The sequence below is a fragment of the Protobothrops mucrosquamatus genome, unplaced genomic scaffold, assembly GCF_001527695.2.
Source record: "Protobothrops mucrosquamatus isolate PMUCROS unplaced genomic scaffold, P.Mucros_1.0 scaffold2962, whole genome shotgun sequence".
In the NCBI taxonomy this organism is placed as follows: Eukaryota; Metazoa; Chordata; class Lepidosauria; order Squamata; family Viperidae; genus Protobothrops; species Protobothrops mucrosquamatus.
In genome coordinates this window covers 1-12,115 of record NW_015388984.1, presented here as the reverse complement: position 1 = coordinate 12,115, position 12,115 = coordinate 1, and the positions used below count along the sequence as shown (strand labels likewise).

Sequence of the window (12,115 nt, the reverse complement as noted above, 5' to 3'; positions counted from 1 at the left end):
GAGAGTTGTCCTGCTAGAGTTGATACCGTACTAAGGAGCATTTGAAAATGCCAACGTTGTCTAGGATTTTCTGTGCCAATAGATGTTATTTCATTAAATGATAAGCTTTTTGTTTTTTAAAATATATATATATATATATATATATATATATATATATATATTTGTTGGGAGATTAGCCTCCGATTTCTTTCAGTTTTTTAGCTTCCTTTGCTGATTGGCTATTGCTGGCTAGGATTCTGGCTACCCAAACCAGGATAACTATTTTAAGTCACAAGATGTAAACGTAAGACCGACAGTTGTGGCATGGCAAAAAGCCAACCTTCATGCCCGCATTTTGAATAATAAAATGTTTTAAGTTTCTAAGATGAGGGAAAAACCAAGATACAGCTTTTCTTTTTCTTTCTTTTCCTTTCCTTCCTTACATTCTTTTCCTTTTCTCTTCCTTTCTTCCTTGTTTCTCCTTCCTTCCTTCCTTCCTTCCTTCCTTCCTTCCTTCCTTCCTTCCTTCCTTCCATGCTGTGCTACCAACACAGCTCAGTGGCCAACATGTTGTAAGAGAATTCATAGAGTGCCAAATTAGATTTGGGTGATGAGTTCCTTCCAGAAGGATGAGGGAAATTCTCCCCACAGGTAGCATTCGCCAAGATGTTCATGAGATCCGGCGAGTTGATGGAAGGAAGCGCATCAACCGAAACTCTTTTGAGTCACAGAAGTGCCTTATATTGCCTGCTTCCAGGGATAAAATGTAAAGTGGTTTACAAGTTGTAAGTTGATACGTTAGCTTTAAAGTTTTTAACGTGCTGTACATTGAAAGGCAAATGTGGTGGGTAATTTTAAATATAGCGTTTAGAGCAGTGTTTCTCAACCTTAGCAGCTGTTAAAATAGGTGACTTCAACTCCCAGAATTCCCCAGCCAGCCACACGGCTGCTGAGGTTGAAAAACACTGGTTTAGAATGGTTTTTTTTTATAAATATGTAAAAGTAATGAGAATTAGAGACAGGACAAGGATGATCCACGCTTTGTGCCACATTCGTACAACATGCTAAGCTTGCCAGTTTCAACTTTGTTTTGAGTATTTGCAACGGTTCCTGTTGTCTGAATTCAACCTTTTTGCTTTTCTGCGTTCCCGCGCTCAGAATATGGGTTAATTCGGGCACCCCTTAAATAGGGAGATTCCCAGGAGTCCCAAATATGGTGCCAGCTAAGAATTCTGGGAATTTATTTTTTTTTAAATATTCCTGAAATATCTATGGAAGCTGGTCAGCAAGTTTTAAGGTCTTAAAGCAGCCAAAATGTTGCCTGTCCTAATAGAGATTTTGCACCAAAATGTTGCCTGTCCTAATATTATCCTAACACAACAGAGATTTTGCACTGTTTAATGAAGAATTGCCAAATTCTTGCTTGTTTGGTTTTTTAGCACTTTGGCCCAATGCTTGTGTGATTGGACTGTAAATTGTATTACACTGATTTTTAGTAAGATGCCTTGCTCTTGAAAGACGCAGAGAAATGGAGCTATATATAATAAATATAAATATATCCCAATTAAAAGATGGGAAAAGAACGCCGTTCAGATCTTTCTTTTCTGAGTGAATGCACAGATTCCCCTCCTGGTTTATAACAGCCCATGATACGATCTCCCCAATCAAGGCTTGCAAAAGCGCCCATCCCGTCCCATTAGCTGCAGGAAGCACACTCTCCCAGGCGGAACGCGACCATAAAAACACGTTTATTGAGTATTTAAAAGTTTTGAAGGGGTGGCGGGGGGAATAATCATTTTAAACTAGCCTCCTTTCGCGAGGTGCATTTTAATTCCGCTGGACTACAGTCCCCATCGCTCGCCACCGAACACGGGGGTGTTCCCGTTGGTGGGCCTTCCCTCAAGCCAGCAAAACCGAGTTTGGGATTAACTCTGGATCGGAGGAGTGGAGAGAAAGGGAAGGAAAGGAATTACAGTCATGGGATTCAGCACTCAGAAAGAACCCCCGTTTAAGTAATCTCAGTACCAGGGTCTGATTAAAAAGAAAAAAAGCATTGTGGATTTTATTTTATTTTTGCTGCTGCTGTATTGATCAGCACATGCAGATCCTTTAATTAAGGTTGTCGGGTTGCTTTAGTGTGTAGAAAAAGCACTTTTATGCACAGCAATCTGCAGACTGCTTAAGCCAAGAGGTCCAATCTTGGAGACTTTTAAGACCTGTGGACTTCAACTCCCAGAATTCCCCAGCCACCAAGGCTGGACACCCCTGGCTTAAACAAAATGCAGAATTCCCTCTCTCTCTCTTAACTTTTTATTAATTTTGCCCCCGACTCTTTTTCAGTGGCAGTAAGCTGGCCGCTGCCCCCCCCGAAAACCAGCCTCAAACCGGCCTCCGCCGATCCCCTTCGGCAAACTGGACAACCCAGGATTATATAAATAGTGTGTGGATTGCATGCTGCAAATTGATTTTTTTTTTTTTGTTCGTTAAAAAAAGAAATTCAATAGAAAAGTCACAGAGCTGTATCGGGCGTGTCCCCCAAGGCGCATGTGGTCCCTCCAGGCCCCAACTTAAATATTCACAGGTCTTAACCTACCGACCGATGTCTGAATCAAGCTCGGCTGGAGTGGATGGACTACGCCCACGGCCCGTTTCGCCCCCTCAGGCCTCTCCGCCCCCATCCGAATTAGCGGTGCTTCTGCCCCCCCTCCCCAAAATTGCTTCCTGGTGCTTCCCAGGGTAGCATCCGGTCTAACGCTATGCGCCTGCGATATATAAATGGGGTTTTTGCTCGTGGATGGACTCGGCATGCAGCAGGATTGATCCAGCGCATTGGAAAAGGCCTCTGGGGTCTTCGGTGGTGGTCCCTGCCCGATGGCATCGATCCGTCCCGTAAAAAGGCGCCTGGCTACATCCCCAAAGATCTGCGCAGGTGTCTCCGTTCCAGCCTGCCGGGATACAGAACTGCGTAGTCAAATGCCGGAGACTTCGGCGCTCATTGTAGCTTTGTGCCCAGCTTACGCTGTCGGTTCCTACGAGAGAAGCAACGGGACGAGGGTCAAGGGTGTTGGGCCAAACCTCACCACCACTGGAGGCGCCTAGTTTTTAAGAAGAGACTGGACAACCATTTGTCTGAAACGTTACAGGGTTTCCTGTCTGAGTAGGAGGCTGGACTAGAAGACCTGGGGGAGGCCCAGCTGGAGGCCCCTTTCGTGTCCCCAGCAGGAGCTGGAGCGAAGGACGAGAGCTCACCCCACCGCAGTACTCGGGGCTCGAACACAGGCCTGCTGACCTCCAACCAGGTGAGCCACCGTTCCAGGTGGTAAAAGGACAGGAGGGGAGGAATGCTTCCAGACTTGCCCGTTTCTGTGAACGTAACCTTTCCGTGACTACCTCGCAGGGCTGACGGCTGCTTACCTGGCTTCTGCTCTGCTGACTGTGTATTCGAACCATAAGATGTTGGGGATGAGGCTGGTGTCTCGGATTAAGAAAAACTCGGATAACGGCCTTAAAGAGAAAAGGCAGGAAGGCAAGATAGGAAAGTAAGTTAGCCAAAATGTGGCCAAATCCTTTTAAGTTCTTCCACTGAATCGGCCCCAAAATCAGTGCTAGAATTCAGGCTATTGTGACAAGCACCAAGCATTCAGCAAGCTTTGTCATGCGAGGCTTGAAAGAAACATCCCACCAAAATCACATTTGTGAGAATGGCTTGAGTGACAACCGTTTGTTTAGTGATGAGTAGTTTCTGAAAATAAATCCTCTGATCTCAGCAAATTCCAGAGACGGTGTCCCAGACAAATCAGACCTGGTTTGGGGCCGGATTCTGATCATACCACCTCAAACCGCCTCCCCTTTGAAGGATTCCCTCTGGAAAAGGCCAAAGTGGGAATGGCTCGGTCCAGGAAGAGGTTGGCACGATCCAGGCAGAAACGGAATGCTCTGGAGTCCTCTGGAATATTCCCACCATTCCCTGGAAGGCCCCCATTGCTGAGTCAAATAACTTTGTACATCCCCACCATCTACATGGAGTGGCATTTTTAGTTTAGAAGAACTGCGGAGCAGGGAAAGATGGGCTTACCATGCAGCTATCCTCGGGAACAAGGGCGTTAGGATTTCCTGCGTGAAGAGAAACCAAAGGGCAGCCATGAAGCTTCCTACAAAACCTCCGTAGACAACTTGACTCCAGGTGTGGTACATTAAGTAAACCCTAAGAGGGGGAAGAAAAAGGGGGTTATCAAGAAGGAAGGAAGCGAGGAAGACATTTAGCTCTTTCTCTCTCTCTGAAAAGACCAGAGTTCTCACCAAGAATCCCAGCCCTCTTTTTCCCCCTAGAACGCGCTACGAAGAGCAGCGTTTCCAAACTCGGAAACGTTAAGATGGTGTGGACTTCAACTCCCAGAATTCCCTGGCTGGGGAATTCTTGGAGTCCACGCACCTTAAAATTTGTTTTCAAGGTTGTGATAGGCAATTGACTCGCGGCCATCTGGGAGCAGAAAGGCACCATCACAAGACCCCCCAACATACCTGCTGCACGAGACTAGGCAGGCCAAGGTTAAAAGGCAGACGGACAACAGGTGTCTCCACAGCAAGTCCAGGAACCTGGCATTGTTGGTTTGGTGCATCCTGGGAGAGAGGAAACAAGCCTCTTAAGAAGGGGTTAAGAAACAGCGCATCCGAGCCCTGAAAAGTGGACGCCCAAAGCTAGATGCAGCCTTCCTCCATCTGTGCTTCTCCCAGGCAGATATACAGGCATGTTATGGCCCGTGATGGAGCCTGCCCAGCAGAGACACAATTCATGGCAGTTATAAACTGGGTCACCCACATAACCGACCCAAAAAACTTTCCACCCTCAGATTGACAACTGACCTTAAATAAAGGAAGAGGAACGAATAGACGGAGAAGAACCATATAAACTGAGAATGGCTGGAAGGCATGGCGTACTTCGAGTAGACCGACGGGTGGACTTCTGCGGAGACCGAAAGAAAACAGTGGAAATCAATTCCATTTGTGGGACGTCACACATATTTGCTCTTAGTCTGACCTCAATGTGGCTTCTAGCAGACACCATAGAATATAGAGTCCTAGAGTTAGGATCTTCTAGTTCAACCCCCTGCTCAAGCAGGAGACTCTAGACCACTCCAGACAAATAGCTGTCCAGTCTCTTCTTAAAAACCTCCAGTGATGGAGCATCCAAAACTTCTTGTGGCAAGCCATTCCACTGATGAATTGTTCTCACTGGTCCGTATATGTTTTAGCCTCCAGCCCCCTCATCATCTTTGTTGCTCTTCTCTGCCCTCTTTCCAGAGTCTCTGCATCTTTTCTGCATTGTGGTGACCACAATCACGAGACCACCTGTTGGTGAGTGTGCAACTGGTACTCTACCTGGGCAAGGCCTCTGTTCCTGGACAATGTTCTTGATTAACCAATTTATGCCTTCGTTGAAACACAGCCCTCCCAAGAAAGAGATCTACAAAAGAGATTTAAAATCAGATTAACCGTACGCAAGAGAGCCGTTATCATTCAATGGGGCAAATTTTATCTATTTCAGTCAAGCTGACTTACCGTGTGTAGTTCTCTCTTGAAAACAATGAGGGTGATGAAGCCTACGATGATGAAGATGGGACTCAGGCTAAGGTAGGCGAGAAGACGGCCAGTGAAGTCACCTGGAGGGGAGACAGAGAAATCAAAGTGTGGAGTCGAAAGGAACTTGCATCCCGTTGGAAGGGCTGATAGCAACAAGGCTTCCCCAAGACTCATGGATTTTTAGAGGAGGAGATGTGCAGGTCGGGGTTGAACTGTGGGGCCCTTGGTGCTTTCTGAGTTTGGCGGTTTCCTTGCAGATGTTTCATGACCCAACTAGGTAACCTCATCAGTGTTAGAAGGGAGTGGAGTTTATGGAGAGGAGGAGGAGGAAGAGGACGATGACTGTGGGGTCCTTGGTGCTCTCTGAGTTTGGTGGTTTTCTTGCAGACGTTTCATGACCCAGCTAGGCGACAACATCAGTGCTAAAAGGGAGCTAGTTTCTGCATACTGCTGCCTTCCAGCATTGATGAGGTTACCTAGTTGGGTCATGAAATGTCTGCAAGAAAATAACTAACCTCAGAGAGCATCAAGAGCCCCATAGTCCGTCTCCCCCTTTTCCTCAAACCTTCTAGCACTGAATTTCTGTCGCTAAGTCACACCCATCACTTTTTTCAGCACGGTTGTAACTTTGAATGCTCACTAAACAAACGGTTGGAACTACCTGCCCTCGCAAACTCTTTGTCTTGAGAAAAACCGACAGAAAAGCAAGAATTCATATCCATCCCCTCTCCGATTAAGTACCAGCTTCCACCAAGTTTGGAAGATCACGGAGTACCACTTTGATTCTCCTAGTTTTAAACTACGACGTGCAAACCGATGCACGGATAAAGATGTGAACAGTAACTTTACTTTACGTGTGGGAAGATTCAAAGGCAGGCAAAAGGGCAGCTTCCCCCTAAAACCAGCTTGAAAAGTGAGGTTGACCACAGGAGCTGTGCCTCATACGAAGCGAAGCGCGTCAATGAATGGAAAGCAAACCACATCCTTCTCCCAGCCGCCACCGCCGTTTCCTCTCGGATGGCAGCTTTGGCAGATGCTTCGGAGGTGATAATTTCAGCCGCTTGGTCAAAACGGTTTCACTCTCCGTCTTTAAGATGGCCGGTTCAGTGTCAGTACAGGTAATCCTCGACTTGCAACTATTCATTTAAGGACAGTCCGAAGTTACAACAGCGCTGAAAAAGTGACTTGGAACCGTTTTCCACGCTTAAGCCCCAAACCTCTGTCGCTAGGAGAGACCTTTGCTGAGTTTTGCCCATTTTATCACCTTTCCTGCCACACTTAAGTAAATCCCTGCAGCTGTTAAATTAGCCACACGGTTGTTAAGTGAATCCAGCTTCCCCCCCCCCGATTGACTTTGCTTGTCAGAAGGGGATCACATGACCTCGGGATACTGCGACCGTCATAAGTATGAGTCAGTGGCCAAGCGTCTGAATTTTGATCAGGTGACCCTGGGGATGCTGCAACGGTCGTAGGTGTGAAAAAGGGTCATTAGTCGCTTTTTTCCAGTGCTGTTGTTAACTTTGCACAGTCACTAAAAAACGGTTGTAAGTCAAGGACCACTTATAAATTTTCTCAGTAAGACAAGAAAAACTTTATTGTCACTTATTTTAAAATTAAGACAATGTGAATAAAGTTAAATAAATGAGATTCAGCCATCCTGGCTTTCAACTATGGATCGCGGAGTATTACATATGCTAACTGGGCTTCAGAAAAGGTAGGGAGTGATTTATGAAGCCTTTGGCCCAGCTTCCTAGAGAATTACACTCCACCTCCCTTTAACTCCAGAAAATTAATTATGATACAGCCCCTAGGAGTAAATCAGCCGCAGGGCAGCTTCCTTCAAGTCGACAGCTGGATTTATCCCTCCCTGCAGGGAGCCTTTGCAGCAAACCAGCAAAAGGAGAAGGTAGAATTTAAGATTTGGATATTTTTGCTTGTTTCATGCCACGGTTATGAATAGCCAGGGCTCCTCAATCTGGTAAATGAGCTTTCAGCTTGCAGAGAGCGGATGAACAGGAACAGAAAGTCCAACTTGTTGGTTTTCCCCATCAAAACAAAACTGCTGGCAACAGCTGGTTTGAGGAATGATGACATTTCCAATTACTTAGTGAAGCATCCAGCTAATGCATCCTCAAATATATCCTACATCAACGTGCGAATTTAGCCAGAGTCTGCTACACATGGCTTCCAGCTAGCTATAAAATGCATGCTGTGCGGGGATGTCTAAAGTTTCCTTTAAAAGGGCTAAAGAGCTGCAAAAGCAAAGTTGTGTAGCCAAAATTGCAAGAAACTGGAATCGGGCAGCGTGTTGGCAAATAAGCAGTGGATCACTACTATGCTTTACATTGAGACTTGCACCAAGGGCCCCACGGTCCTTCTTCTCCTCCTCCCCCTCCTCTCCACAAACCCACTCCCTTCTGGCACTGATATTACCTAGTTTGGGTCATGAAAAGTCTGCAAGAAAACAACCAAGCTTGGAGAACATCAAGGACCCCTCAAATCTGCTTTTGTTTCAAGGCCTGCCAAACAGGCTGGTTGGGAGGCCCTTAAAAACTCCTGACATCAACTCAAAACTAGGAGACCCACTAATGTTACTCGACACAAACACACACACAATGGGTGACAGCCTGCAGGCCTTAAGCAGCCCAGCATCATTCAGGAAACAGGAGAGGAGGCCGCTGAACATCAGAGGAGATAAATAATACATGTGCTTTATTGCCACAATGCGCCTATCATGCACAGTGCTGAGTGCCTAGAAAGGAAAAACCCGAAGGATGCCAAGATGTAGCTCTGCTCGGAAGCACCACGCCCTGTTACGAGAAACCCTCGCTCTGTTCCCAGAGGCCAAGGGCTGATTTGGGGAGCTGGCCGAGAAAAACGCGCTCTGCGCTGCCTCAGAGGCTAATCCTGCTGTGAGATGCAAAAACAGATCAGTTCGGGCGTGTTTATGCCTCAGATTACAAGTAATCCTCGACTTACAATTGAACCAAAATTTCCATTGTTAAGTGAGACATTTCTTAAGTGAGCCTTGCTCCATTTTATGGCATCTTTCTTGCCACAGCTGTTAAGTGAATCACTGCAGTGGTTTAACCACACGGTTGTTAAGTGAATCTGGCTTCCACATTGAGTTTGTCAGAAGGTCGCAAAAGGGGATCACACGACCCCGGGACACTGCGACCGTCATAAATAGGAGTCAGTCGCCAAGCGCCCGAATTTTGATCACGCGACCAAGGGGATGCTGCAACGGTCATAAGTGTGAAAAACGGCCGCAAGTCACTTTTTTCAGTGCTGTTGTAACTTCGAACAGTCACTAAACAAATGATTGTAAGTCGAGAACTGCCTGCATTATATTTTAAAGTCGTTCTGTTTCCATCCATCTTTGACTGTGTTGTGACTTCTCCAAAAGGGTTAATATCTCAAGGAAGGGGAAAGGAGATAATTTTTGTTTAACTGACTTGAGGGACCAAAGCTTCAGTTATATAAACCAGGGTGCAAGGGATTAGAGACCCCCCCTACCCCTCCTTCCGCCACTTTGCACTACAGTTGGCCTCCTCTCAAATAAAGCTGAAAGATAAATTGAGAAAAAAAGCCGACAGGCTGGCTGTGTTGTAACTCCCCTGCACCCAGGTCCCATTTCAGACTTTGCGCTGCTACCGATAAGATAAAGCATGAAGCAAACAAACCTGAATTCAACACTGCAACACCAGATAGGCTTAATGAAGGCATTAAAACAATCAGGAATTCCAAAAGAAAGAGAAGCATGCTTTGTCACAGGCACAAAGACAGGAATGTTAGTGCTAATCAAATCTATGTAAAATATGCCAGGTTGGGCAAAGGTTTAGGAGTCACAGTCTCAAATTCATATTTATTTATCAGAGATGATCAGAGCAAGCCCCTGGCCTACATTGATAAGTTATATCAGTGAACTGAACCTTGGTTTACTCAGTTCATTCAAGTGATCTGATTCCAGTGACAAACTATTAAGCACAAGTATCCACGGAGTTTCTCAATCCTCCCACTCATGGTTGTCCCAAAGACGCTTTTCTCTCTGAACTGAAGTCGTTTCTTGGATGAGAAGCAAAACGTTTTCAAGGAAACAACCAAGAGCGTCCAGTTGCCTTTTGGAAAAAGCACCTTTGGGGTATTAATGGTACACAGAAGCGAAAACCGAGTTGGCAACTTTGTGGTTCAGGGTGTTGTGTCAATTTGGCCATTCTCTCGAGCTAAACTCTACCAAGAGTCTTGAAAAGAGAAGGATTCAAATGGATTTGGCTTAAATAAACATGCAACAAAACCGGGGTGATTTTCAAGCTTTGCCAGTTCGGTTACTTAAGGAGCTCGGATTGGGTTGAGGAATTTGACCTTTCTTAGCGCTTTTTTTTTTTTCCAAGTATAAAATTTTTATTATTTTCATCATAAAAAAAACATCACAAATATTACACAATGCTATGAAAAAACCCCCACCCCCCCGGACTTCCCAAACCTAATCCCAGGATAATATTCAGATATAAGTAAACAAGTATTAATATCTCTAACTCCACAAAGTGTATTATTCTACATGGATAGGTAAAATATATTAAAGAAAAAAAAGAAAAACAAATTTACTAAAAACCTAGATTATATTCCACCACTCTATGCTTCTTTTGAATATAAACAATCCAACTTCTCCATATTAATAAAAATTGTTCCTTTGAGTAATTCTTCAAGTAAGCCGAAATCTTTGCCATTTCAGCAAGGTACGAAACTTTCAATCTCCAGTCTTCCATTGTGGGTAGAATTTTACTCTTCCAGTTTTGAGCTATCAACAAACGGGCAGCAGTTAAACAATACTTTCTTAGCGCTTTTGTATCCAGTTCTTAGCACTTTATAGGGAGCAGCCTGGACATCACAGCCCGGAATTTACTGTCTGGCACAGCACATAAGGAGAGCAAAGTCGCTGCGTTTTGGGAAATCAGCTTGAGGGCTGTGTAAAGCCAGCTTGCACGTTTGGCAAAGGAAACAGCTCATCCACTTTTGAGTCCTGGAGGAACTCTTGCTTTTTTATTTAAAATGTTCATATAACTGCCCATCTTATAACCAACTCTGAGCGGCTCCCAGCAGAAAGCCAACACAGCATGAAAGCCATTAATTAAAACTGTCAAACTGAACCTATTTAAAATAAACGTTGTAGTATAAGTAAGGAAGCACTTCCTAGCTTGGAAACTTGCACCGTGTTCATCCCTGGCTGGGGGGCAAGGGTCCTTGAAGCACCGTTTGGCGGCATAAATTGCAAAGTGTGCAAAACTGGGGTCCCTGATGCAATAAAGTGCTTTGTCCGGGGGAGGGGGGGGGGCACAGCCCTGGCTTAATCAAGCCCACCCTCACAGCTGAGGGATAAAAGGAGAAGACGGCTTGCAAAAGGCCCGGGAAGCAATTGCAACGGAGGGGGGAGAAAGGAGGAAGAAAGGCACCCCCGCCCCAATTTCTAGGCTGTGTACTATCAAGGCAAAGCCCAAGAGGTACCGCGCATGCGCACTACGGCAANCCAGGATAATATTCAGATATAAGTAAACAAGTATTAATATCTCTAACTCCACAAAGTGTATTATTCTACATGGATAGGTAAAATATATTAAAGAAAAAAAAGAAAAACAAATTTACTAAAAACCTAGATTATATTCCACCACTCTATGCTTCTTTTGAATATAAACAATCCATCTTCTCCATATTAATAAAAATTGTTCCTTTGAGTAATTCTTCAAGTAAGCCGAAATCTTTGCCATTTCAGCAAGGTACGAAACTTTCAATCTCCAGTCTTCCATTGTAGGTAGAATTTTACTCTTCCAGTTTTGAGCTATCAACAAACGGGCAGCAGTTAAACAATACTTTCTTAGCGCTTTTGTATCCAGTTCTTAGCACTTTATAGGGAGCAGCCTGGACATCACAGCCCGGAATTTACTGTCTGGCACAGCACATTAGGAGAGCAAAGTCGCTGCGTTCTGGGAAATCAGCTTGAGGGCTGTGTAAAGCCAGCTTGCACGTTTGGCAAAGGAAACAGCTTATCCACTTTTGAGTCCTGGAGGAACTCTTGCCTTTTTATTTAAAATGTTCATATAACTGCCCATCTTATAACCAACTCTGAGCGGCTCCCAATAGAAAGCCAACACAGCATGAAAGCCATTAATTAAAACTGTCAAACTGAACCTATTTAAAATAAACGTTGTAGTATAAGTAAGGAAGCACTTCCTAGCTTGGAAACTTGCACCGTGTTCATCCCTGGCTGGGGGGCAAGGGTCCTTGAAGCACCGTTTGGCGGCATAAATTGCAAAGTGTGCAAAACTGGGGTCCCTGATGCAATAAAGTGCTTTGTCCGGGGGAGGGGGGGGCACAGCCCTGGCTTAATCAAGCCCACCCTCACAGCTGAGGGATAAAAGGAGAAGACGGCTTGCAAAAGGCCCGGGAAGCAATTGCAACGGAGGGGGGAGAAAGGAGGAAGAAAGGCACCCCCGCCCCAATTTCTAGGCTGTGTACTATCAAGGCAAAGCCCAAGAGGTACCGCGCATGCGCACTACGGCAA

General features: G+C 45.3%; 1 protein-coding gene across 1 annotated transcript; it reads right to left on the bottom strand.

Annotated features, from left to right (window-relative positions):
* Nucleotides 1-2,814: 2,814 nt before the first annotated feature.
* DOLPP1 (dolichyldiphosphatase 1) lies at nucleotides 2,815-5,639 on the bottom strand (the record flags this gene model as incomplete). Its single annotated transcript, XM_015826111.1, has 7 exons — nucleotides 2,815-3,008; nucleotides 3,394-3,483; nucleotides 4,055-4,183; nucleotides 4,501-4,599; nucleotides 4,843-4,942; nucleotides 5,359-5,443; nucleotides 5,539-5,639. Coding segments are annotated over 7 exons (641 nt in total), but the record flags the coding sequence as incomplete, so codon positions are not given.
* Between the last annotated feature and the right edge of the window lie 6,476 nt (nucleotides 5,640-12,115).